This window comes from Carlito syrichta, unplaced genomic scaffold, assembly GCF_000164805.1.
Source record: "Carlito syrichta isolate Samal-C Ts95f unplaced genomic scaffold, Tarsius_syrichta-2.0.1 Scaffold113515, whole genome shotgun sequence".
In the NCBI taxonomy this organism is placed as follows: domain Eukaryota; kingdom Metazoa; phylum Chordata; class Mammalia; order Primates; family Tarsiidae; genus Carlito; species Carlito syrichta.
The window spans coordinates 25,772-48,500 of NW_007057611.1; the positions used below are offsets into that span (position 1 = coordinate 25,772).

At 48.5% G+C, this 22,729-nt stretch overlaps 1 protein-coding gene across 1 annotated transcript; it reads right to left on the reverse strand.

The window, feature by feature from the left end:
* Positions 1 to 3,727: 3,727 nt before the first annotated feature.
* On the reverse strand, positions 3,728 to 15,772 carry SESN2 (sestrin 2). The gene is made up of 9 exons (XM_008071584.2): positions 15,705 to 15,772; positions 13,051 to 13,248; positions 12,427 to 12,609; positions 12,105 to 12,317; positions 10,312 to 10,462; positions 9,660 to 9,778; positions 9,123 to 9,313; positions 5,135 to 5,279; positions 3,728 to 4,489 (listed from the first exon to the last, which is right to left on the reverse strand). Exons 2-9 carry the CDS (start codon positions 13,192 to 13,194, stop codon positions 4,403 to 4,405), a joined length of 1,233 nt encoding a protein of 410 aa, XP_008069775.1. The 5' UTR covers positions 13,195 to 13,248; positions 15,705 to 15,772; the 3' UTR covers positions 3,728 to 4,402.
* Between the last annotated feature and the right edge of the window lie 6,957 nt (positions 15,773 to 22,729).

Consider the following 22,729-nt stretch of genomic DNA (forward strand, 5'->3'; position numbering starts at 1 on the left):
CTGGGACTACAGGCACATGCCACCACGCCTGGTTAATTTTTTGATTTTTTGTAGAGATGAGGTCTCACTATGCTGCCCAGGCTGGTGTCAAATTCCTGGGCTCAAGCAATCCTCCCTCCTTGGCCTCCCAAAGTGCTGGAATTACAGGTGTGAGCCACTACACCCAGCCCTGATTTCTTTTTCTAGTCACTCAGCAGTCCTTAAACCAAGCATGGCTTCGAAAGACAAACAAAATTAAATTGAGTTACCAGCAACCTTCCACAAACTCCACCCTGGGTAGATGTGGCTAGGTCTTAAATTGCAGGCTGCAGAAGTCTAAAACAATTTCCTTAGATTCAGTCTGGAGCCAAGTGTTTTCCATTGCATGTGCACAATGAATTGAACGTGATTTTTTAATAATGTAGGTTGAGAGACTGGGTATGGTGGCTCACACCTATGATCCCAGCACTTTGGGAGGTTGAGGTGAGAGGATTGCCTGAGCTCACGGGTCCAAGACCAGCCTGGGCAACTTGGCAAGATCTCATCTCTACAGTAAATTAAAAAATTAGTTGGGCATGGTGGCGCACACCTGTGGTTCCAGTTACTTGGAAGGCTGAGGGGAAGGATCACCTGAGCCCAGCAGATGAAGGCTGTGGTGGCTGTCAGCGTGCCACTGCACTTCTGTACTTCTGTCTGGCTGACAGAGTGAGACTCCAACTCAAAAAAAAAAAGTGCAGGTTGAAGACACAAGCAGTTTGGAAACAAAAGAACTCTAGGCCAGGCTTGGTGTTTCAGCCTGTAATCCCAGCACTTTGGGAGGCCGAGGCAAGTCGATTGCCTGAGCCCGCGGGTTCGAGACCATCCAGGGCAACTTGGCAAGACCTTGTCTCTACGATAAAATAACAAAAAATTAGCTGGGCATACCTGTGCACACCTGTAGTTCTAGCTACTTTGAAGACTGAGATGGAAGAATTGCCGGAGCCCAGCAGGTTGACACTGGAGTGGCCGTAAGTGTGCCACTGCACTCCAGCCTGGAAAACAGTGACTCCAACTTAAAAAAAAAAACAAGCCGGGCTTGGTGGCTCAGCCTGTAATCCCGCGCCTTTGGGAGGCTGAGGTGAGTGGATTGCCTGAGCCCGTGGGTTTGAGACCCGCCTGGGCAATGAGACCTTATCTCTACAATAAATCAAAAAATCAGCCAGGCGTGGTTGCGCATGCCTGTAATTCCGGCTACTGGGAAGGCTGAGGCGTAAGGATCGCCGGAGCCCAGCAGGTCGAGGCTGCGGTGGCCGGGAGCAGCCACTGCACTCCAGTCTGGGCAACAGAGTGAGACTCCAACTCAAAAAATACAAAAAACAAACTCTGGAATCAGACTGACAAAAGTTCAAATTCTCCCTCAGTTGTATGCCTTTGGGCAAATTTCTGAGTACTAAACAGCTCACTGGTGCTAGGCACTAGGTACTCATTCCACTGCATAGATGAGGAAATTGAGAAAGAAGAATTGAAGTAACTTGTTCTTGATCAGACAGATATTACATGTCAGGGCTGGAATTTGAACCTAGGTCTGTCTGCCAAACTGGTATTCCACATTGCCTAGATTTTCATTTGAGCTTCCATTTCTATATCTGTAAAATGAGAACACCACTCGTTGTCTCATAGGGTCGCTGATTGGGGGATTTCATTTTAAAAGATTTGACAATAGGCACACTCAATAAATGCTACCTGGAAAGGAAAGTAAATCTTTAGCCCTATGAATGAGGAAACTTGCAGTGAAATTAATCAAGCTCCCCAGAGATAACAAATGGCCAAATCAGGACCAGAATCCAAGCTGTATATAATGTTTCTCTCACACTCTCTCAAATGACTCCAGAAGGAAAAGCAAGTACACAGGAATCCTGCAGAAATGAAGAGGTACCTCAAAGGATAAGGCAACACGGAGCCAATCAGGGGAGGCTTCCTGTAGGAGACCCAGTTTTTATTTCATGACAGCAGTGTTTAGAGGAAGTCGGAGGTCAGCAGGAGAGGTCTTAGCTCTAAGTCATGATGTGGTATACCTGATAAGCTTACTAGTTCCTGGTGCCCAGAGAAGTTAACAAGCTTGACCAAGGTCACACAGTCATAAGTGGAGTTGGTTCTTTCTTTTTGGTGCTGGGGAGGAAAGGATGAGTACAGGTAATAATGCGGTGGGGTGGGAGACACAAGGAGGGGGTTCCTGCAGATTCTCAAATAGCCTGTCTCTGTCCCAAGGGAAGTCTCATAGTAGAGAAGACAATGAGGTACAGTGCCAAAGACTCAGTGTCCAGCAGACCCCAGGGGAGTCCTGGTTCCCCCGACTAGCTATGGGGCCTCAGCAGTGTGGCTTCCGGAGCCTTCTCTTGCAAGGTGGTTGCAGATTCAGAGAAATCATCTCCAAATTTCCAGCCCAGGGCCAGGCTCAGTCAGAAAAATAACATGGTCATTATTATTCCACAATGCCAGGCCAGCGGCAGAGGGGTGGTAGGGCGAGACACCCAAGGGACAGGAGCAGACATTCAACGCCAACAACTCCAACCCTGCAATCACTGGCACAAGCGCTTGGCAGGGCAGGGGCCATCAGGTCAGGTCCATGATGCAATCACAGCTCCCTATTTGTGCTGTGAGGTGAACCATGACCCTCAGGAAATGGAAAAAAACAGCCATTAGCAAGGAGTACAAAACAAAACCTCAGTGAATGTTTATTTCTCATCATATGGAACTGGTAGCAAAGCCAAAGATTTCTGTACTTGAACACTGGATACCCCTCCCCACCCACCCATGGGACACTTGCAGAGTCATCACGAACCCTCTAGAACCCGAGCTCCTGCACACCTTCTTTGCAGGGAGGGCTTTCAGGCCCGAAGGGGGTGCCGGTTGCTTCTCCGTGCCTGCACGGGTATGCGAGGTGGCACACTGAGCAGGCTCCTCTCCTGCCCGCTCCAGAGAGGGTCAGAGGCAGCAGCATCATGGCCCTTGCCTTTCTTTAGCTGCCTCCAAACTGCTCAGAGAAGAGGCACAGACTGCTAGAAGAAAGGCAAGAGAAGTCAGAATTCACAGTTGTTTGCTACAGAAAGTGCCAGGCTCAGTCCTTGGTTGCTTCTCCCTCCAACAATCAGCTTAAAATCCAGGAGAGGAGACAGATGAGATATTGGGATGGGGGTGGGGTCCTTGGAAGGCACCCAGGAGAGATGGGCTGCGGGAGTAGGGGTCCCCAGAAGCCTTCAAGATCGTGCAAAAAAACCAGTTTGCTGTTGGCAGGTTGGCCTGAGAATCCCAGGGTGCAGCATCAGACACGGTGGAGACTCAGACTCGCCCCTCAGTCTGCAGCCGTGGCAGTCAAAGAGGTTTGGCAACGTAGCCAGGATCACCTGCCCAGTGGCAAGGCCCCAACAAGAACCCTGGTGTCTCCTGTCTCCCATACCGGGCCACGGTGCTACCTAAGGCACCTAGAAAGGCTCAACTTTGTGGCAAACGTCTGCGGCCCTGCCACTGGAGGCAGGAGAGGGGGGTGAGGGCCTCTGCAGGGCAGGTGCAGCTCTGGGGAGAGCAGAAGCCTCCCTCTCTCCCTCTCCTCTCACACTGCCTGTGGTTCCGAGGGCGAGGCCCTCAAGGGGTCTGAACCTCAACCCCAAAGGACTGAAATAAAGAGAATTTACACACTAATACTTTCTCCTCTCCAGAATGCAGTCACCAACAAAGGCCCAAGCTCTCTAGTGCTAATCTGCTTTTTGACGTGCTTGGCCTCTCCTGAGGCCTCGCGCAACCAGGAAGGGAGAAAGGGTAAGAAGGCAGAGGAGGTAACAAACTGAAGAGGATCCAGGCAGCCAGGGCACAAGGGGACTTCAGGCTGCCCGGCAAAGCAGGCTTTTGGGGAACTGGACACACAGACCAGCTGTGACCCTGACTTTCACATTGACGGGTGAATGGCAGGTGGGAGGTAATGAAATCTGGGAATGAGGGGGAGGGAAGGCAGAGTTGCCTGGAGTGTCAGTCCCTAGAGGCAATTGCCCCTCTCCCTCAGGGGCCAGCCAGGGACCTCCCAGTCCAGGAAAGCCACAGCACTTGTGGCACAAAGTCTGAACTTAGCCCATTTTCCTTCCTATGCCCTCTGCCTCTGGGGGCAGGGGAAGGAGGAAGGGCGTGGCCCCTTGGGATTTCCTAGTCCTCTTCCAGCTCCCAGGGGCAGAGCTGAGATCCCAGAGTCAGTGCAATGATCCTGTCCATTCCGGTGAGAAAAAGGAGGGTGTAGCTTGGGGGCTGCACATCACGCACAAGCCCACCCTCAGAGTGGGGCGGGTGGCTGTGGGACACAAAAGGGTTTGGGTCCATCTCCAGTCAGAGAAGTCCTTGCGGAGAAGAGGATGCCCCGGGGTCAGTTGCTCCAGGCTTAGGTCCTGCGGGGTGGGAGTCAGGTCATGTGGCGGGTGATGGCACGGAGCGCGTAGAGCAGAGCGGCTTGCATGCGGGCTTCCAGGAGCAGCAAGTTCACATGGACCTGGGTGCAGATGAGGGCGTGTTGGCAACTCACATCACTCTTCGCTCTCCACTCATCTCCCAGACTACCACGATCCCTGACCACTTACGTCACCCTCCTCTGTCCTGTAAAGATGCCCTGCCCTTTGCTAAGGCTCTGAGCAGTTTGCTACAAGGACTGTTGGAGAAATTCAGGCACATTCATCTACCATGATTAATCTCTTTACACCTCAAAGCTAAAAACAAGAGCTACCACTAACTGAGCACCTATTTGGAATCACAAGTCTACATGCATTTTCTCATTGTGTCTTAACGACCTTGAAATACAGCAGCATTTAGCCTCATTATAAACATAAAAACTCAGAGGTAAAGTTACTTGCCCAAAGTCACACTGCTACTGAGTGACAGCGCTGGGATTTCAGCTCAGGTCTACCAAGCTACTGCTAAGGACACCGTGTGAAGCAGGCACCTATATTCCCATTTTATAGATGAGTAAATGGAATCTGAAATTATATAATGGAGTAGGATTTGAACACAGGACAATACACTCAGGTGTCCCTACTGGCAGGACAGACTCAGTCTAGGCTCTCTCACTGGGTCCTGATCCCTTCCCCCTCCCTGGCTGGGCTTGCCTACTTCCCTCCTGCTCCCCCTGCATGGGTCGCACCTTCTCTGAGTGACGGAAGTGCCTCCAGAAGAGGTTGTACATTCTTCGGGTGGTCTTCTCTGGGTAGCAGGCCACTGTCTTGATGTAGATCTTGAGGTTCCGCTCCAGGAGCTGGTTCACCTCCCCATAATCGTAGTCATCGTATCTGGAGGGGAAGGTCCCAGTGGCATTACTCACCCTCTGCTCCCAGGAGTAGCTCTTCTCCCCCACCCCCAGACTACAGAAGGAAGAACCAGGACTTGAGAGAAAAGTCAGAAGGTAGGAAGCAACAAGAAGTCTAGTTCCTCTTAGCAAAAGAGCTGATATATATCACAAGCCACAAGATTCACAGGGGGCCACTCCAAGGAACACACAAGAACGAGCAAACTGTGTTGAGTAGCCATGATGTGCCATGTGGACATATGCTCATGAAATTCTCAAAACGAATATAAACTACTATATATACAACTACTGTATACAATATACTCTATTCATCAACCTCATTTTATAGATGAGAAAACAGATTCAGAGAAATGAAGTCACTTCCCCTAGGTAATGCAGTAAGGACTGGGTTTCAAACCTGGCTCCAAGGTCACATTCACGATTCTATGCTAAAGACCATGGAAGTTGCTTGGTGCAGTGGCTCACACCTATAATCCCAACACTCTGGGAGGTGGAGGCAAGAGGACTGCCTAAGCTCACAGGTTCGAGACTAGCCTGAGCAACATGGTGAGACCTCATCTCTACGACAAAAATAAAAAATTTTTTAAAAATTAGCCAGGCGTGGTGGTGCATGCCTGTGGCTCCAGCTACTTGGAAGGCTGAGATGGAAGGATCGTCTGAGCCCAGGAAGTCAAGGCTACCATGGCCATAAGCATGCCACTGCACTCCAGCCTGGGTGATAGAATAAAGCTCCAACTCAAAAAAAAAAAAAGACCATGAGAGGTAGGGGAGGAGGTCAGGGCATATTTACCCAGGAGAAGGAAGGGAGTCAGAGTAAAGGAGGTGCCCATTCTATAGATAGGCAAATGAAGGCCTGAAGAGGGCAATTAACTTGTGCAAAGGCAAGTTGGTGACAAGTCTAGAAGCCATGTGGTCAATCCCAGGTCCAGTGAGCTAGGGCAGCCAATGTCATCACAGATACGTGTGGATAGGAAAGACGGGTTGGAAACTGGAGGACAGATTTAGTAGACAAAGATCCAGGAACAAGGCTGAGGTGGAGGATCGCCTGAGACCAGCAGGTTGAGGCAGCGGTGGCTGTGAAGTGCCACTACACTCAGCCTGGGTGGCAAGAGTGAGATTCCAACTCAAAACAAACAAATGAACAAAAAGATCCAGGAACAAGGACTATGTGGGAGACTGGAGAAGCCTAGACCTGAAGGCTGGGCAGGAAGTAGCCTGAGTTACATCCTAAGATGTCTGTCCTTGGCCACGCCTGAGTTGGAAACCTAGCAATGTCCAGGAAGAGGATGGTCAGTTAAGTATAGTTCAACCCACTCAGTAAAATATGAGTTACAGCTAGTAACACTCAGGAACACAAATTTTCTACAAGAAACATAAACCTTTTTAAAAATTTGGGAATAAATTTTTGGTACTTGGTATAAACTGTTACATGAGAAAAGCAAAAAAAAATCTTGTGTTCACTAAATATGCTCATATTTGAGTAAATGAACAAAATAAGTAAAATGAAGGCCAGGCGCAGTGGCTCACACCTGTAATCCCAGCACTTTGGGAGGACAAGGTGGGAGGATTTATCGAGCCTAAGAGTTTGAGACCAGCCAAGGCAACACAGTAAGACCCCCATCTCTACAAAAATAAAAATAAATTAGCTGGGTGTGGTAGTGTACACCTGTAATCCCAGTTACTAGGGAGGCTGAGATGGAAGGATCCCCTGAACCCAGGAGGTGGAGGCTGTGGTAAGCTGTGATTGTGCTACTGCACTCCAGCCTGGTCAACAAAGTGAGATCCTGAGTTAAACAAACAAACAAGCAACTACATGAGAAAGAAAAAAGCAATACAGAAAACATCGCAGGAGGTGGACATGGCTGAACTGGAGAAGTAGAATTTGGGGAAATTGGGTTTTTTTTCCTCTTAATTCTTTGAATTTCCCACAATATTTTCAAAGTAAGTTTTTTTTTAGTGAAAATTTAATTGTTCTATGCATATTCTTGACAAGTAATTTCACATTGAGGATTTATCTGCAAGGTCTTATATATAAGACTAGTTAGCCGGGCTCAGTGGTTCAGCCTGTAATTCCAGCACTTTGGGAGGCCAAGGTGAGTGGATTTCCTATGCCCGCAGGTTCGAGACCAGCCCAGGGAACTTGGTGAGACCTCATTGCTACAATAAATCAAAAATTAGCTGGGCGTGGTAGCATATGCCTGTAGTTCCGGCTACTTGGAAGGCTGGGCAGAAGGATTACCGGAGCCCAGCAGGTCACTGCTGGGGTGGCCGTGAGCATGCCACTGCACTCCAGCCTGGGCAAAAGAGTAAGACGCCAACTCCAAAAAAAAAAAAACTAGTTAGAGAACATGGTGTTTGTAGTAGTAAAAAACTGCAAACAACCTAAATATCCAATAATTGGGAAATGATTGAATGATTTATAATACGTCATGGAAACAGAATGCCATGCAGTGGGTTAAAAAGCACGTGAGATTGTCAGGCCCGGTGGCTCATGCCCATAATCCCAGCACTTTGGGAGGTGGAGGTAAGAGGATTGCCTGAGCCCCCATAGGTTCGAGACTAGCCTGGGCAACTTGTCGAGACCTCATCTCTACAATAAATCAAAAAATTAGCTGGGAGTGGTGGCACGCACCTGTGGTTCCAGCTACTTGGAAGGTTAAGATGGAAGGATCACCTGAGCCCAGTAAGTGGAGGCTGTGGTAGCCATGAGCATGCCACTGCACTCCAGCCTGGGCAACAGAGTGAGACTCTGATTAAAAAAAAAAAACCCAAAAAACCCAAAAAACCAAAAACAAATGAGATCTATTCGTATTAATAAGAAAGGTGGTTCACTCTAGATTATTAGATGAAAAAGTAAAATTTGTAGACCATGTGTCAAATATCCCATCAATTAAAAAAAACTACTGAAAAACAAAATCAAAAGATTTAACAAATAAGATGAAAATGTAATTCATACTATACTATGCAGAGACAACTATTATTAAATGATGTCTTAGCGTACAGCCTTCCACACATTTTCCATACATGCACAAGCATTTTTTTCTTTGAGTTGGAATCTCACTCTGTTGCCCAGATGAGGTCTCTCCATGTTGCTCAGGCTGGTCTTGAACCCCCGAGTCAGACAATCCTCTCACCCACCTCCCAAAGTGCTGGGATTAGAGGCGTGAGCCACTACGCCCGGTCTTACCTGTACTATTTTTGAAAGCAAATTTATTTCTTTGCTGATTTTAAAAGATAGAAATATTCATTGTTTGAACCATGTAAATGAAACTCTTTAATTCCACGCCCAGATAACCATGGTTTTATATGCATGTATCAGAGAAAGATAGGTATGTTTGTATTTCTATTCCAAGTAGAAGTTCTTCTCTCAATACATAGAGACAACATAAATGTTCATCAATAGGAGACTTTACTTTATTTTTTGAGTTGGGGGGTCTCACTCTGTCACCCAAGCTAGAGTGCAGTGGCACGATCACAACTCAGTGCAAACTCCAACTCCTGGGCTCAAATGATATCCTGCCTCAGCCTCCCGAGTAGCGGGTACTACAGGTGCATGCCACCATGCCTGGCTAATTTTTGTATTTTTTGTTGAGATAAGGTCTCACTATGTTGCCTAAACTGGTCAGGAGTTCCTGGCCTTGAGCAATCTTCCTGCCTCGGCCTCCCAAAGTGAGGGAGAGTGAGACTTCGACTCAAAAAACAAAATGAAAAATAGTACAGCTAAGAAGAAAGGAAAATAATAAAAAAAGCAAAGAAAATTAAACTGTGAGCCCAGAGTGAAGACTTGTAGTGCACACATGCCCCAGGTGAAGGGACTTGGGCTCACCTGATGCCGAAGACACAGTGGATGTAGTTCCAGATGGCCCTGCGGAGCATGGAGGTATCCACACCACTGTGCATGGCGATGGTATTGTAGGTGAGGCTGTAGGCTGCCTGGAACTTCTCATCCAGCAGTTGCCCACCCTCGGGGTAGAGACGCTGGATCAGCGAGTAGCCATGGTCTTCCCAGGTATAATCCTTAAGAATGTGGGAAGGGATTGGTGAATGAGTCTTGGGAGCCCTCAGCCACTAGAGAGACCCCATTCTGGTCCCCTGGAGCACACCTTGGCTCTCCATACTGCTCCTGCCCTGTGCCACAGATGGAATGTATGGCTTGCTCTGGGCTTGAGAAACCAAGGATGAGCACCTTTTCCCTGTGGCCAGTACCCCCCAACTCAGGTGCAGATGGGTCCCTTTAGGAATCACAGGGCCCTCGTGGAATCTTGAAGGAGACAGGTGCCCAACTCTGTAACCCCTCAAGCCATCCACCTTCTGCTTGTTCCTAAACCTGAAGCAATGGCCAGGATGAGTGGGGAAGCCTTACCTGGGCCCGGAAGGTAGGGGGTGCCTGAGTCCCTCGTCGAGTGAAGTCTTCATATCCGAAACTGGGGTCTTCCACAAAGCACAGCATGTCTGGGTGTGGAGAGGGCTCCAGGATATCAGCTGGGAACAAGAAAGAGGTCACAGTGAGACTGATGCATGGAACACACAGGGCTCCAATCCTGATTAATCATCAAAAGGGGGCAGGGGAAGGTGGAGGGAGGGCCAAAGAAAACCCTGGCTCCAGTGAGTGGCAGCAAGACTTCAGCAGAAGCCAGGCCTGGGGGAGAGGGTGAATGAAGCCCATGGACACAGGAGGCAAGGCCCCCAGGAACGACAGGAGCAGCAGTTATTTACAGAGTCTTTATGGAGCGGCTTACCCAGGCTAGGTTCTGTGCCCATTTGCCCTGTACACCAATCCCAAAGCCTTGAGACAAGACGTGATGTGACAGTGGTCACACAGTCAGAAAGGCTAACAGGCCAGGATTCAAAGCAGGTCTGACCCCAAAGCCCCTGCTCAGAACCTCTCGGAAGGGAGCTTGAGAGGTGGCTGCCTCTGGAGTGCAGGAAGTGCAGTGCGTGGAGGCGGCTACTCCCCACCAGAGACAGAGTCAGAAGGAGCAGCCTCCGGACCCTGGATGTCTGAGACCCTGTACCTGAGGGGGTCACCAGCAGGCTCTCTGACTTTTCCAGCTCAAAGCGGCTCTCCATCTCTTCCTGGGATGCTCCCTCATCCCGCAGAAGGCTCTCCTGCAGCTGCCTCATGCGTTCCATTAGAGCCTCGACGTCACGGGCTGCCTCAAAACCCTGGAAGAGGCCCAGTGGTGATCATCTCCTTCTCCTCCTCCTTCTCCCTTGGCTTCTGGGGAACTCTATTCTCCCTTCCCACACGCTAGGCCTTCCTGAATGATCATACAGGCCTACTGCATCCTGCGTGCCAGCCACTATGCTGAGCAGCTCATGTGGTCTGTGGCTTCCCAAAGGGAAGTTTATGAAAGCTACAGAATAGGCCAGGTGCAGTGGCTCATGCCTATAATCCCAGCACTTTGGGAGACTGAGGTGAGAGGATTGTCTGAGCCCTTGGGTTCGAGATCAGCCTGGGCAACTTGGCAAGACCTCATCTCTACAATAAATAAATAAATAAATAATTTTTCAAAAGAAAGCAACAGAATAGACATGTGTCTTCTGTGAGTACCAACTTCCCTCACAGGTAAGGAATTTTTAAAGTATCTGTACTTTTGTATTAAAACAAACGAGGCTGGGCACAGTAGCTCATGCCTATAATTGCAGAGCTTTGGTAGATGGAGGCGAGAGGATTGTCTGAGCCTAGGAGTTCAAGACCAACCTGAGCAACACAGTGAGATCTCACCCAACAAAAATAAAAAAATTAGCTGCGTGTGATGGTATGTGCCTGTAGTCTCAGCTACTTGGAGGCTGAGGCGGAAGGATCACCTGCAACCAAAAGATTGAGGCTAGAGTGAGCTGTGACTGTGCCATTTGTGACGGCCACCACAGCCTTGATCTGTTGGGCTCAGGAGATCTTTCCACCTCAGTTTTTCAAGTAGTTGGAACTATAGGTAAGTGTTACCATACCTGGCTTATTTTTTGATTTATTGTAGAGACGAGGTCTCACCAAGTTGCCCAGGTTGGTCTCGAACCCCTGAGCTCAGGCAATCCTCTCGCCTTGGCCTCCCAAAGTGCTGGGATTACAGGTTTGCGCCACTGTGCCTGGCCTGATTTTTTTATTTTTTATTTTTGAGTTGGAGTCTCACTCTCTGATCCAGGCTAGAAAGCAGTGACACACTGACAGTCACTGCATCCTCCACCTGTGGGGCTCAGATGATCCTTCTGCGTCAGCCTTTCAAGTAGTTTGAGCTATAGGTAGGTACCACCATGTCCAGCTGATTTTTTTTTTATTTACTGTAGAGAGAAAATCTCACCATTTGGCTCGGACTCTTCTTGAACCCACGGGCTCAGGCAATGCTTTCGCCTCCATCTCCCAAATGCTGAGATTCCAAGTGTGAGCCAATGCACCAGGCGTAACTTAATTTACCTTTTGGAGTTGGAGTCTCACTCTGTCACCCAGGCTGAAGTGCAGTGTTATGATCACAATGATCATGGCTCATGACAGCCCCTGACCTCCTGGGCTCAGGCGATCCTTCCACCCCAGCATTCTAAAACTTTGTATTTCAAAATGCTAAAACCCAGCACTTTGAGCCCATGGAGCTATACACTGAAAGGTATGTCACACAGTATTCTATTTAATCTTAGAAGCCACTGTGAGTAGGGGTCTTTATTCTCATTTTGCAGACAAGGAAACTGAACCTCAAAGTCTAACAACTTTTCAATGGTCTCTTAGCATGAGAAGATAGAGAAGCAGTGGCTTCCACCCAAGGACCAGAGGCCAGGCCAACTTCCCGCCCCACCAACACCCAGGCCCATGACTTACCCCGGAATTGTTCAACGGGTCCCTGCTGGGTGGGCTGCTTTGCTCGCTGGGGGGCGAAGGTGCCTGGGGGGCAGGGCTGCCCTCCGCGTCCCCCTCAGGGAGGATGCCACAGCCAAACACGAAGGAGGCCAGCGAGTGGCAGTGGGTGAGCAGAACCAAGGCTTGAATGAGTTCGGCCAGAGACCAGCTGTGCTCGCCCGTCTTCAGCAAGGCCTGGCGGGGAGGGAGGGCCACACCTGCTCAGCACCAGCGCTGGGCTGTCTGCCAAGCCCCAGCCCGGGCCCTGGACTCCCTCGGGGACCCATCCCTCTGCCCACTGCACCTGGATGTGCTCCTTGGTGATGAGCCATGGCCGATGTGCCAGCAACTTGTTGATCTCGCTGAGTTTGCGCAGCTTCTTGGGGGCCCGGTGAAGGCCCAGCAGCCACTCAGGGTCACCACCAGTTTGCAGAAACTCGGCCATGTGGGAGCCCACCAGGTAAGAACACTGGTGGCGGGCGGCAGCCTGGGAAGGTGGTGGACAGAACTTGGATCACCCTCCTCTTTCTGGCTCAGGGAAAGGGATCAAATAACTTTTCAGTGGCATCTCAGTGTGAGGAGACAGGGAGCAGGGCTTCTACCCAAGGACAAGTGTACCAGGCCCGCAGAAGGAAATATCACAGGACTCGCTTGCCTAAGAGGCAGGAAATCTAAGGTCTAACACCAGCTCAGTCACCAGCTTGTGGGTCACCTGACCCCTCTGTGCCTCAATTTTCCAATCTGTGAAGTAGGCACTAAAGACGCCAGTCTTCAAATGTATAAATTCTGTAAATGGTCAGAGAAAGCCAGGGCTTTTCTCTGCTCTGTGCCACCCTCCCTCCTTATCTAGGAAATTCACTCAGAAAGTCCCAGCAGAGATTCAAGGGCAGAACCCCCAAGAGGATACCCCTACAGGTGTCAGGCTCACCATGATGGCAATATAGTGGCACCAGGAGCTGGCCAAGGGCCCATCTGTGTGCAGCAGCAAGTAGTGCAGTCGCCAGAAGCTGTTAAAGTAGTCGGGGTGCAGGCCCATCACCACTGCCAGGTTGTCCACCCGCCCGGAGGACATCAGGGCCTCCAGTCCCAGGTGCTGCTCAAGGCTCTCAGCCCCTTCCCGAAGGACCTGCCAGGCAAAGAGGAAAGCATGGATTCCCCCCCGCCCTCCCTACCAATGTGTTCTTTGTGGTAGGTCTTTAATAGAAAGAAACTCAAACAATCACCATGTCCAAAGGCAGAATAGGGGGGAAGATTTTTTTTTTTTTGAGCTGGAGTCTCACTGTTGCCCAGGATGGAGTGCAGTGGCATGCTCAAGGCCACAGCAGCCTCTACCTGCTGGGCTCAGGTGATCCTTCTGCCTCAGTCTTTCAAGTAACTGAAAACATAGGCGTGTGCCACCACGCCCAGCTAATTTTTTAATTTATTGCAGAGACAAGGTCTCGCTATGTTGCCCAGGCTCATCTCAAACCCCTGAGCTCAGGCAATTCTCTCGCCTCTGCCTTCCAAAATGCTGGGATTATAGGCATGAGCCATGTTCCCTGGCTGGGAGGAAAATATATTAATAAGTGAATCAACAAAAACATATTAGGCACCTTACATAGCAATAGCCAATACTTATATGAGTAACACTATGTGCCAAGCACTGTTCAAACATTTTATATCTAGTAACTCATTTTATCCTCATGATTATAAAACTGGAGTTCTATTTTTTTCCATTTTTAGATAAGAAAGCTCAGACACAGAGGTTTAAAGTATGGTTTCTTCTCCCTTCACAGAGCTTCTATTTTCACACTGCAAATGCATACAACCATGGGGTGGTTGCACAACAATCTACCTTTCCCAAGTACTTTCTCCATGACATGTCTGAGCTTGGAGCTGTCCCTGCATTATCACATTGAATCTTTGCAATAATCCTGTGAGGCAAATATTTTTATTTTTCCCCCTTTGACAGATGAGGAAACAAGAAAGGTTTTGTTCTAGCTCAAGGTCATAGGTCTGGTATGTGACAGAACCAGGATTCAAATCCAGATTAACTCCAAAGCCTATTTCTTTCCTTTATTAGACAAGAGTGTTTATTTATAACTGAAAAAATAAAACACAAGAGCAATACTTGAGTTTAGAATTCTGGGCTACAGACATAAATAATCAGCAAGTGGCTGTTCACCTGACATTTACAAGAAGTGGAGGAACAGGGGATTTAGATGCTTGTAAGATCATTAGCCATGTGCCCTACACATTTACAAGAGCAAAAAGGACAGGAAACTATTTAAAATTTTTTGTGTGTATGTTTTGAAGGTACGCCATAAATCCCACACACTAGAATGTAAGCTCCATGATGGAAGACTTTTGTCTTTCTCATTTGAGACTATAACCCTGGAACAGTGCCTGACAGGTGAATCATTCAATAGACATGTTAAACAAATGAATGAATGAACTAGCAGAAGAAAGATGTCTCTGTTGAACTGTTAAGTGAAAAAGTAAGCCAGGCTTGGTGGCTCAGCCTGTAATCCTGTGTCTTTGGAAGGCCGAGGTAGATGGATTGCCTGAGCCCATGGGTTCGAGACCCGCCTGGGCAGGCGAGACCTCATCTCTACAATAAGTCAAAAAATTAGCCGGGCGTGGTAGCGCATGCCTGTAATTCCAGCTACTCAGAAGGCTGAGGCGGAAGGATCGCCGGAGCCCAGCAGGTCGAGGCTGCGGTGGCCGGGAGCGGCCACTACACTCCCGTCTGGGCGACAGAGTGAGACTCCAACTCAAAAAAAAAAAAAAATTAAAACAAAACAAAAAAACTTATTTTCTGTACTGAAAATAAGTATCTGTATGAAAAAAAGTCCAAGGTTGGGCACGTTGGTTCAAGCCTGTAATCTGAGCACTTTAGGAAGCCAAAGCAGGAGAATTGCTTGAGCCCAGGAGTTCAAGATCAGCCTGGGCAACATAGTGAGACATCTCTACAAAAAAATCAAGAAATTAGCCAGGTGTGATGGCATGTGTCTGTAGTCCCAGCTACTCAGAAGACTGAGGTGGGAGGATTTCTTGAGCCCAGGAGTTCAAGGCTGTAGTGATCATGTCACTATACTCCAGTCCAGGCCACAAAGTGAGACTCCAACAACAAAAAGGAAAAGAAAAAAAAAGGTCCAGAAAACAGTGGCAAATCATTACCAGTGAACATCTCTGCAGGAAGTGGATTACAGATCAGAGCTTTCTGAAACACTGGACATTTTAAAAAATAAAGAACATATATTACTTTTGAACCAGAAAAAAGTGCAATATGTGTACAATCAGGGATAAGAAGAAAAACATAGATTGTTTTATCTTATGAAGAAAAAATAGGAATTGATTTGGGAATCAAAAGTTTGGCTGTTACCTGGCTGCTATCTGCACAGTATCTCTGAGCCTGTGTCTTCCCAGTAAAATAGGTTGACAGTGCCTGCTTCATTGAGCTATTTTGTGAGTTAAATCAATCAAGAACCAGAAGGGTAGTTTCAAAGCTGCAATGTAAGGGACTGGAAGAGACCTCCACCCACCAACGCCCCATGTCCTTTCTTCTCAGGGACAAGATTCCTAACTCCCTCCCAAGCTTACCTCCTCCACTGGGATGAAGGCACTGGGCCCTCGAGGGCCTCGACGAGCCCGGCTCTCCCTCTGCTCCTGGGAGGAAATGTCATCAGGTTAGTTGGTGGTAAAAGGGAGAATAAAGAGTACCGTTATCTATCTACCTCCTCCTGCTACCTGAGGGACTATATGTTGAGCTTTTAAGACCATCTGGGAGGGCGGGCACATAACATCAATAAGGGTACCCACACTTTATCTGTACGATGACCACGTATGTACCTAACCCCAAATTGTACCCCACATTTTTTTTTTGGAGTTGGAGTCTTACTCTGTCACCCAGACTGGAGTGCAGTGGCCGCTCTCAGCCACCGCAGCCTCGACTTACTGGGCTCCGGCAATCCTTCCATCTCAGCCTTCCAAGTAATTGGAACTACAGGCGCACACTACCACGCCCGGCTAGTTTTTGATTTATTGTAGAGATGAGGTCTCACCAAGTTGCCCAGGCGGGTCTCGAACCCGCGGGGTCAGGCAATCCACTCACCTCGGCTTCCCAAAGCATGGGATTACAGGCTGAGCCACCGAGCCCAGCCAACATTTTTAAAATTAAAAAAAAAAGACCACCTTTCTGGCACAACCTGTGTGGAGGAGGCAGGTAGGAGACAGACAACTGTTTGCAAGAAAGAGGGCTCACCCCAGGCCGAGTTCTTCAGGAACTGGGCAGGGACTTAGGAGCTGGAGAAGGGAAATATACAGCCACCAAGACACACATCTCTAGGAGGCCACCTTCTTAGTAGTCCCAGGGAACTCATCCATGAACTCCCCCATGGTTTGTATCCTGAAGCTAGGTAACAAAAGACCCCGGATGCCTAGAGGCAGATTTAGTCACTCTCAAATGATCATTTTTTATCCTCCCACTTCCACCTCATCTACTACCACCCATAGCCTCCCCAATTGTCCACCCACCTCCATAGCCCTGCCCTCTCCTATCCATCCTCTACTAGTAGCCACATTCACTTTTTGAAATGTAAATCTGGCCAGTGCCCGTGGCTCACAACTGTAATCATAGCTTGAGCCCAGGGATTTGAGAGCAAAGCAGCTCAGGCAAAATAGTGAGATCTTGCCTCTACAAAACAACAACAATAACAACAGAAAAAACTACACACCAAAAAATTAGCTGGACATGGGGGTGTGTACCTGTAGTCCCAGCTACTCAGGAGGCTGAGGCAGAAGGATCGCCTGAGCCCAGGAGGTCGAGGCTATGGTGAGCTATGATTGTGTCACTGAACTCCAGCCTGAGCAATGGAGTGAGACCCTGACTCAAAGACAACAATGCCGGACACAACGGCTCATGCCTATAATCCCAGAAATTTGGGAGGCTGAGGTGAGAGGATTGCCTGAGCTCATGGGTTCCAGACTATCCTGGGTAACCTGGCAAGACCTCATTTCTACAATAAATAAAAAAATTAGCCGGCCAGGCATGGTGGCTCAAGCCTGTAATTCCAGCACTTTGGGAGGCTAAGGCGAACGGATTGCCTGAGCCCGTGGGTTCAAGACCAGCCTGGGCAACTTGGCAAGACCTCATCTCTGCACTAAATAAAAAATTAACTGGACGTGGTAGCATACACCTGTAGTTCTGATTACTTGGAAGGCTGAGGCAGAAGGCTCGCTGGAGCCCAGCAGGTTGATGCTGGGGTGGCCATGAGTGTGCCACTGTACTCTAGCCTGGGTAACGGAGTGAGACTCCAACTCAAAAAAAAAAAAAAAAAATAGCCGGGTGTGGTGGCGCATGCCTGTGGTTCCAGTTACTTGGAAGACTGAGACGGAAGATCACCTGAGCCCAGTAGGTCGAGGCTGCGGTGGCTGTGAGCATGCCACTGCATTCCAGCCTGGACGACTGAGTGAGATTCCAACTAAAAAAACCAAAAATACAAAAAAATAACAACAACAACCAAAAAAACCAAAACAAAACTCCATACCTTCCTCTCTCATGGCCTTCCAGATTAATTACTGGTCCTGTCCCACTCCCCCGCCCCCCACCGGCCACTCCTTCTGCAGAGCTTTTAGTAGCCCTTCAGGGTTTAGGAAGCTTTTTCTGACCCTCATCTGTGACCCCAGTTTCCAGTGCTTTCACTTCTAAAAACACTGTCTTCTCATTGTTTTAAGTTTCCCTACTGCCAGATCACATTTTGTGGAGAGCCGGGCCAGGTCATTCATACTAGTCTATGAATGAAAATAGAGAAAGCAGAGAGGCGTGAAGTGAATCAGAGCAGGGTGTACTTTCAGAGCAGGGATACAAGGCTGATGGCAGTGGCTATTCTGACATGTGGATATTTGAGCCTCTTTAGAACCCACCAGAATCATGTACTCACTAAATCTCCTTCTCCTAGTCCTAGAAATGGGGTTCAGGAAGAGTGTTTTACTTATTCACTTATTTTGTTAATTTGAGAGGGGGGCTCTTAGTACTGACCTCAGATAGACAGACCCGTGCCCTCATTGGATGGAACAGCGAGCCCCTCCAATTCTCCCTCCCCATTAAGATCCAGGCTTAGTACCAGCCTCCAAGTATTCAGGACTCAAAACTATCATTGAACCTTCCTTCTCAGGTGGCCAAAAGCCATCTGAGGGAGGCAGAGTTCTGGGGCTCTGGGGCTCTGAGAAACTACAAAGGAAAGAGCTCTGGAAACTGGAAGTCTAAGGGGTGAGGACAGATTCTACTACTACCTTGCTGTGTAGCTCTGGGGAAGTTGCGTAGACTCCCTGTGCCTTACTCCTGGACAAAGAAGGTAGTTGAGGGGACTGCTCAGGTTTCTTTCAGCCCACACTTCTGGGAGCCACCAGGCCAGGCTGGTCTACGTTCAGCATAGTAACCACCACAATCCCCAAGCACTCCCTTTTCAGCTTCCCTCCTCCCTCACCAAAGAGAAAAAGGCCAACAGCTCTGTCTGAGAGATAAGGATTGCTGACTCTACAAACTGGGCCTCCACCTCAGGGGACCTGAGAACAGATAGAAAACCAAAGCAGGGTAGGGCGGTGCAGAACCAGGAGAGGCAGGGAAGGCCCACCAGAAATACTAGGGAAGGACAGAACAGCCCAGGGAAACCCAGGTCACTCCAAAATCGGACCCAGAAGCTGTCAAAGGAAGAGCTGATGCCTGTATATGGTGAGTCTGGAGCCATCAACATGTCCAGTAATAATAATAGGGAGGAGCGCAGTTAGAATATAGGGAGTTTCAGGCCATGCACAGTGGCTCAAGTCTGTAATCCCAGCACTTTGGGAGGCTGAGGCAAGAGGACTGCCTGAGCTCAGGGGTTCAAGACCGGCCTGGGCAACTTGGTGAGACCTCGAATCTACAATAAATCAAAAAAATTAGCCAGGTACACGCCTGTAGTTCCAGCTACTTGGAATGCTGAGGAGGAAGATCACCTGAACCCAGCAGGTCGAAGCTGTGTGTGCCATTGCACTCCAGCCTGGGCGACAGAGTGAGACTCCAACTCAAAAATAAACATAGCCGGGCTCGGTGGCTCAGCCTGTAATCCCGCACCTTTGGGAGGCTGAGGTGAGTGGATAGCCCGCGGGTTTGAGACCTGCCTGGGCAGCGAGACCTCAACTCTACAATAAAAATAAAAAAATCAGCCAGGTGTGGTAGTGCATGCCTGTAATTCCGGCTACTTGGAAGGCTGAGGTGGAAGGATCGCTGGAGCCCAGCAGGTCGAGGCTGAGGTGGGCGGGAGCGGTCACTGCACTCCAGTCTGGGCGACAGAGTGAGACTCCAACTCAAAAAAAAAAAAAGAAAATAGGGACTCTTGACACAAACTGCCTGGGTTCAGATGACAGCCTCGGTTTCCTTGCCAAGTAATGGGAATAAGCACCTACTTTCACTGGAGGTCCTGAGGATTTAATGAGACAACACTGTATAGCTTACCTCCATACCTCCGCCACAGTAAACACTTAATAAAGGTTAGTTATCATTATCCTCATTGTTATTTCAAACAAGGGCTTCTCGACCCAAGCAGTACATTAGAATCCCTCTGAGCTTTTTTAAAAATACCAATGCCAAGGTCACACCTCCAGCAATTCCTATTTAATTGTCTGGGGCGAGGCACCAACACAACATATGTCCAAGGTGAAGACCTTTTTATATTTTTATCTTTATTTTTTTTTTAGTTGGAGTCTCACTCCATTACCCAGGCTGGAGTGCGGTGGCACGCTCACGGCCACACCAGTGTTGACCTGCTGGGCTCAGGCGATCCTTCCACCTCGGCCTTCCAAGTAGTCAGAACTACAGGCACGTGCTACCATGTCTGGCTAATTTTTTTACTTATTGTAGAGAAAAGGTCTTGCCAAGTTGCCCAGGCTATTCTTGAATCCGTGGGCTCCGGCAGTCCCCACACCTCAGCCTCCCAAAGTGCTGGGATTACAGGCTTGAGCCACCACACCCAGCCGAAGATCATTGTTTATACCACTTATTGATCACTTTCTCAAGTATGAGGCACTGTGCTAAGTGCTTTCCAGGTAGAAACAGAATTAACTTGCTCACTTGACAAATATTTTTGATGACTATGTCACAACCACGAAGAATACAGCAGTGAAAAGACAAAGCCTCGGCCTTTACATAATTCAGGATTTAATGGAGAAAGACAAATGATGAATAGAATTTATTTTATTTTATTTTTGAGTTGGAATCTTACTCTGTCACCCAGGCTGGAGTGCAATGGCACCCTCACAACCACTGCAGCCTCAACCTGCTGGGCTCAGGTGAGCCTTCCACCTCAGCCTTCCAAGAAGCTGGAACCACAGGCATGTGCCACTACGTTCAGCAAATTTTTTGATTTATTGTAGAGATGAAGTCTCACCATGTTGCTCAGGCTGGTCTCAAACCCATGAGCTCAGGCAATTCTCTCGCCTCCACCTACCACACTGCTGAGATTACAGGCATGAGCCAAGAGATGAACAGAATTTCAAGCATAGATTCTATAAAATGAGTGAAGTAATGCAATGAACGTATGATGGGGTGGGAGAGTGTGCAGTATTTTAGTGTGAAAAGTCACTGAGGAGGTGGCCTCTGAGTTAATCTCTAAATAAGAAGGCAGTAGTGCCTATAAAGATCTAGAGGGATTCGAGATCCACCTGGGTAACTTGGCAAGACCTCATCTCTACAATAAATCAAAAAAATCAGCCGGGTGTGGTAGCACGTGCCTGTGATTCTGGCTACTCGGAAGGCTGAAGCGGAAGGATCACCGGAGCCTGCGGTGGCCAGGAGCAGCCACTGCACTCCTGTCTGGGCGACAGAGTGAGACTCCAACTCAAAAAAAAAAAAAAAAGAAAAAAAGATCTAGGGGGAACAGTAATCCGCCAGAGGGAACAGTCTAAAGCCTGAGGTCAAGACCAAGTAGATTTGAATCCAGGGCCCCAACACCCTGAATGCTTCTCTGACCTGGACACCAGGGAAAATCCAGGCAAGGCAGGGTCCCACTACCAAGAGATGACACCTCCAAATCAGCTTCCCCACCCCCATTCCCTGGGGTAGGGAGTCAATAATAATAATGGTATGTAGCAACACTGGTTACCCAGTGGCTAAGCACTGACTTCACTGCACTACCAAGACGTCAAAGTATTATACGAGCAACTACTGAGGCCCCCATTTTACAGAAGGATAAGGCTCAGAGGGCAACTCACTTCCGGTCACTCAAGTGAGAAGGAGGAAGGAGAGCTGAGATACAAACCAGGTTTCTGCCAAGTGCAGAAACTTCTCCCTATTATCTAAGCTTCTCCAGACCTCGACAGTTTCCAGGCTTCTGCATCTAGTGGGAGAGGCTCCTTCTCCCTGCCCATAATCACAGCACCTGTCACACTGTTTCTCAACTTGAGGGCACACACTGAATTCCAGTTCCCTGGTGTGACCCTAGTATCTAGCATGGCACAGTCCAAGAGAATTTTCTGCAGTGATAGAATGTTTTATAACTGCACTGTTCAATAAATACGTGAGTCTATAATCACTATGGCTGAGCATTTCAAATGTGACTAATGCAACCAAAAACTGAATTTTTAGTTTTAATTTCTCTAAATTTTGTTGTTTTTGATAGGAGTCTCACTCTGTCTTCCAGGCTGTAATGCAGTGGCACACTCACAGCCACTGTAGCCTTGAACTGCTGGGCTCAGGTGATCTTTCTGCCTCAGCCTTCCAAGTAGCTGGAACTACAGGCATGTGCCATCACTCCCAGCTAATTTTTGTTGATTTATTATAGAGATGAGGTCTTGCCAAATTGCCCAGGCTGGTCTCAAACCATGGGCTCAGGTAATCCTCTCACCTCGGCCTCCCAAAGTGCTGGGATTATAGGCGTGAGCCACCGCACCTGGCAATTTCTCTAAACTTAAATAATCACATATGGCTAGGGGCTACTGTGTTGGACAGTACAGAGCCAACCTACCTGATAAAGGCATGTATCCCCTTCTACTTCGCAGATGAGGCAAGGGAGACTCAGAGAAGGGAAGTCACCTGTCCAAGGTAACACAGTTGACACGGGACAGAGGGAGAACCAATGGTGGCTATTCCTACAGTGCCAACTAGGGATCACATGGGCTGGCAGGAACACTGAAGTCAGACAGCCTTCTGGGTGGCCAATCACTAGGAAGCTCTTTGGGTCAAGTTGTAAAAAGAGGACTAATGGCCCCAGAGCTCAGTGACTAGCTCCTAGTTTCAGCACTCACTATGTTAACTTTTATGTGAGCTCAGGTACTTGCATGCAGGTTCCACCTAATTTTCACCTGTTTTGGAATGGGGGGTCCCTCTATTTTGCACACAAAGAAAGATTAAGGGTCCAAAGGTTAAGCACCAGTCAATCTGAGATATGAACCCAGGGCTGCCTGGCTTCTAAGGTCTTTTCCACTCTGCCATAACAGCTTCTGGAAGTGGCCCTAGGCATGGAGAGCAGAACCCATGAACAGAAGCTCAGCTGGCTTCCAAGACTATTCACACAGGCCTTTATTCTTGGTAACATGCTTTATCCTGTCTAGAGCCTGTGAGCCCCTGGGCTCAGCTAAGGACACCTGCTAAG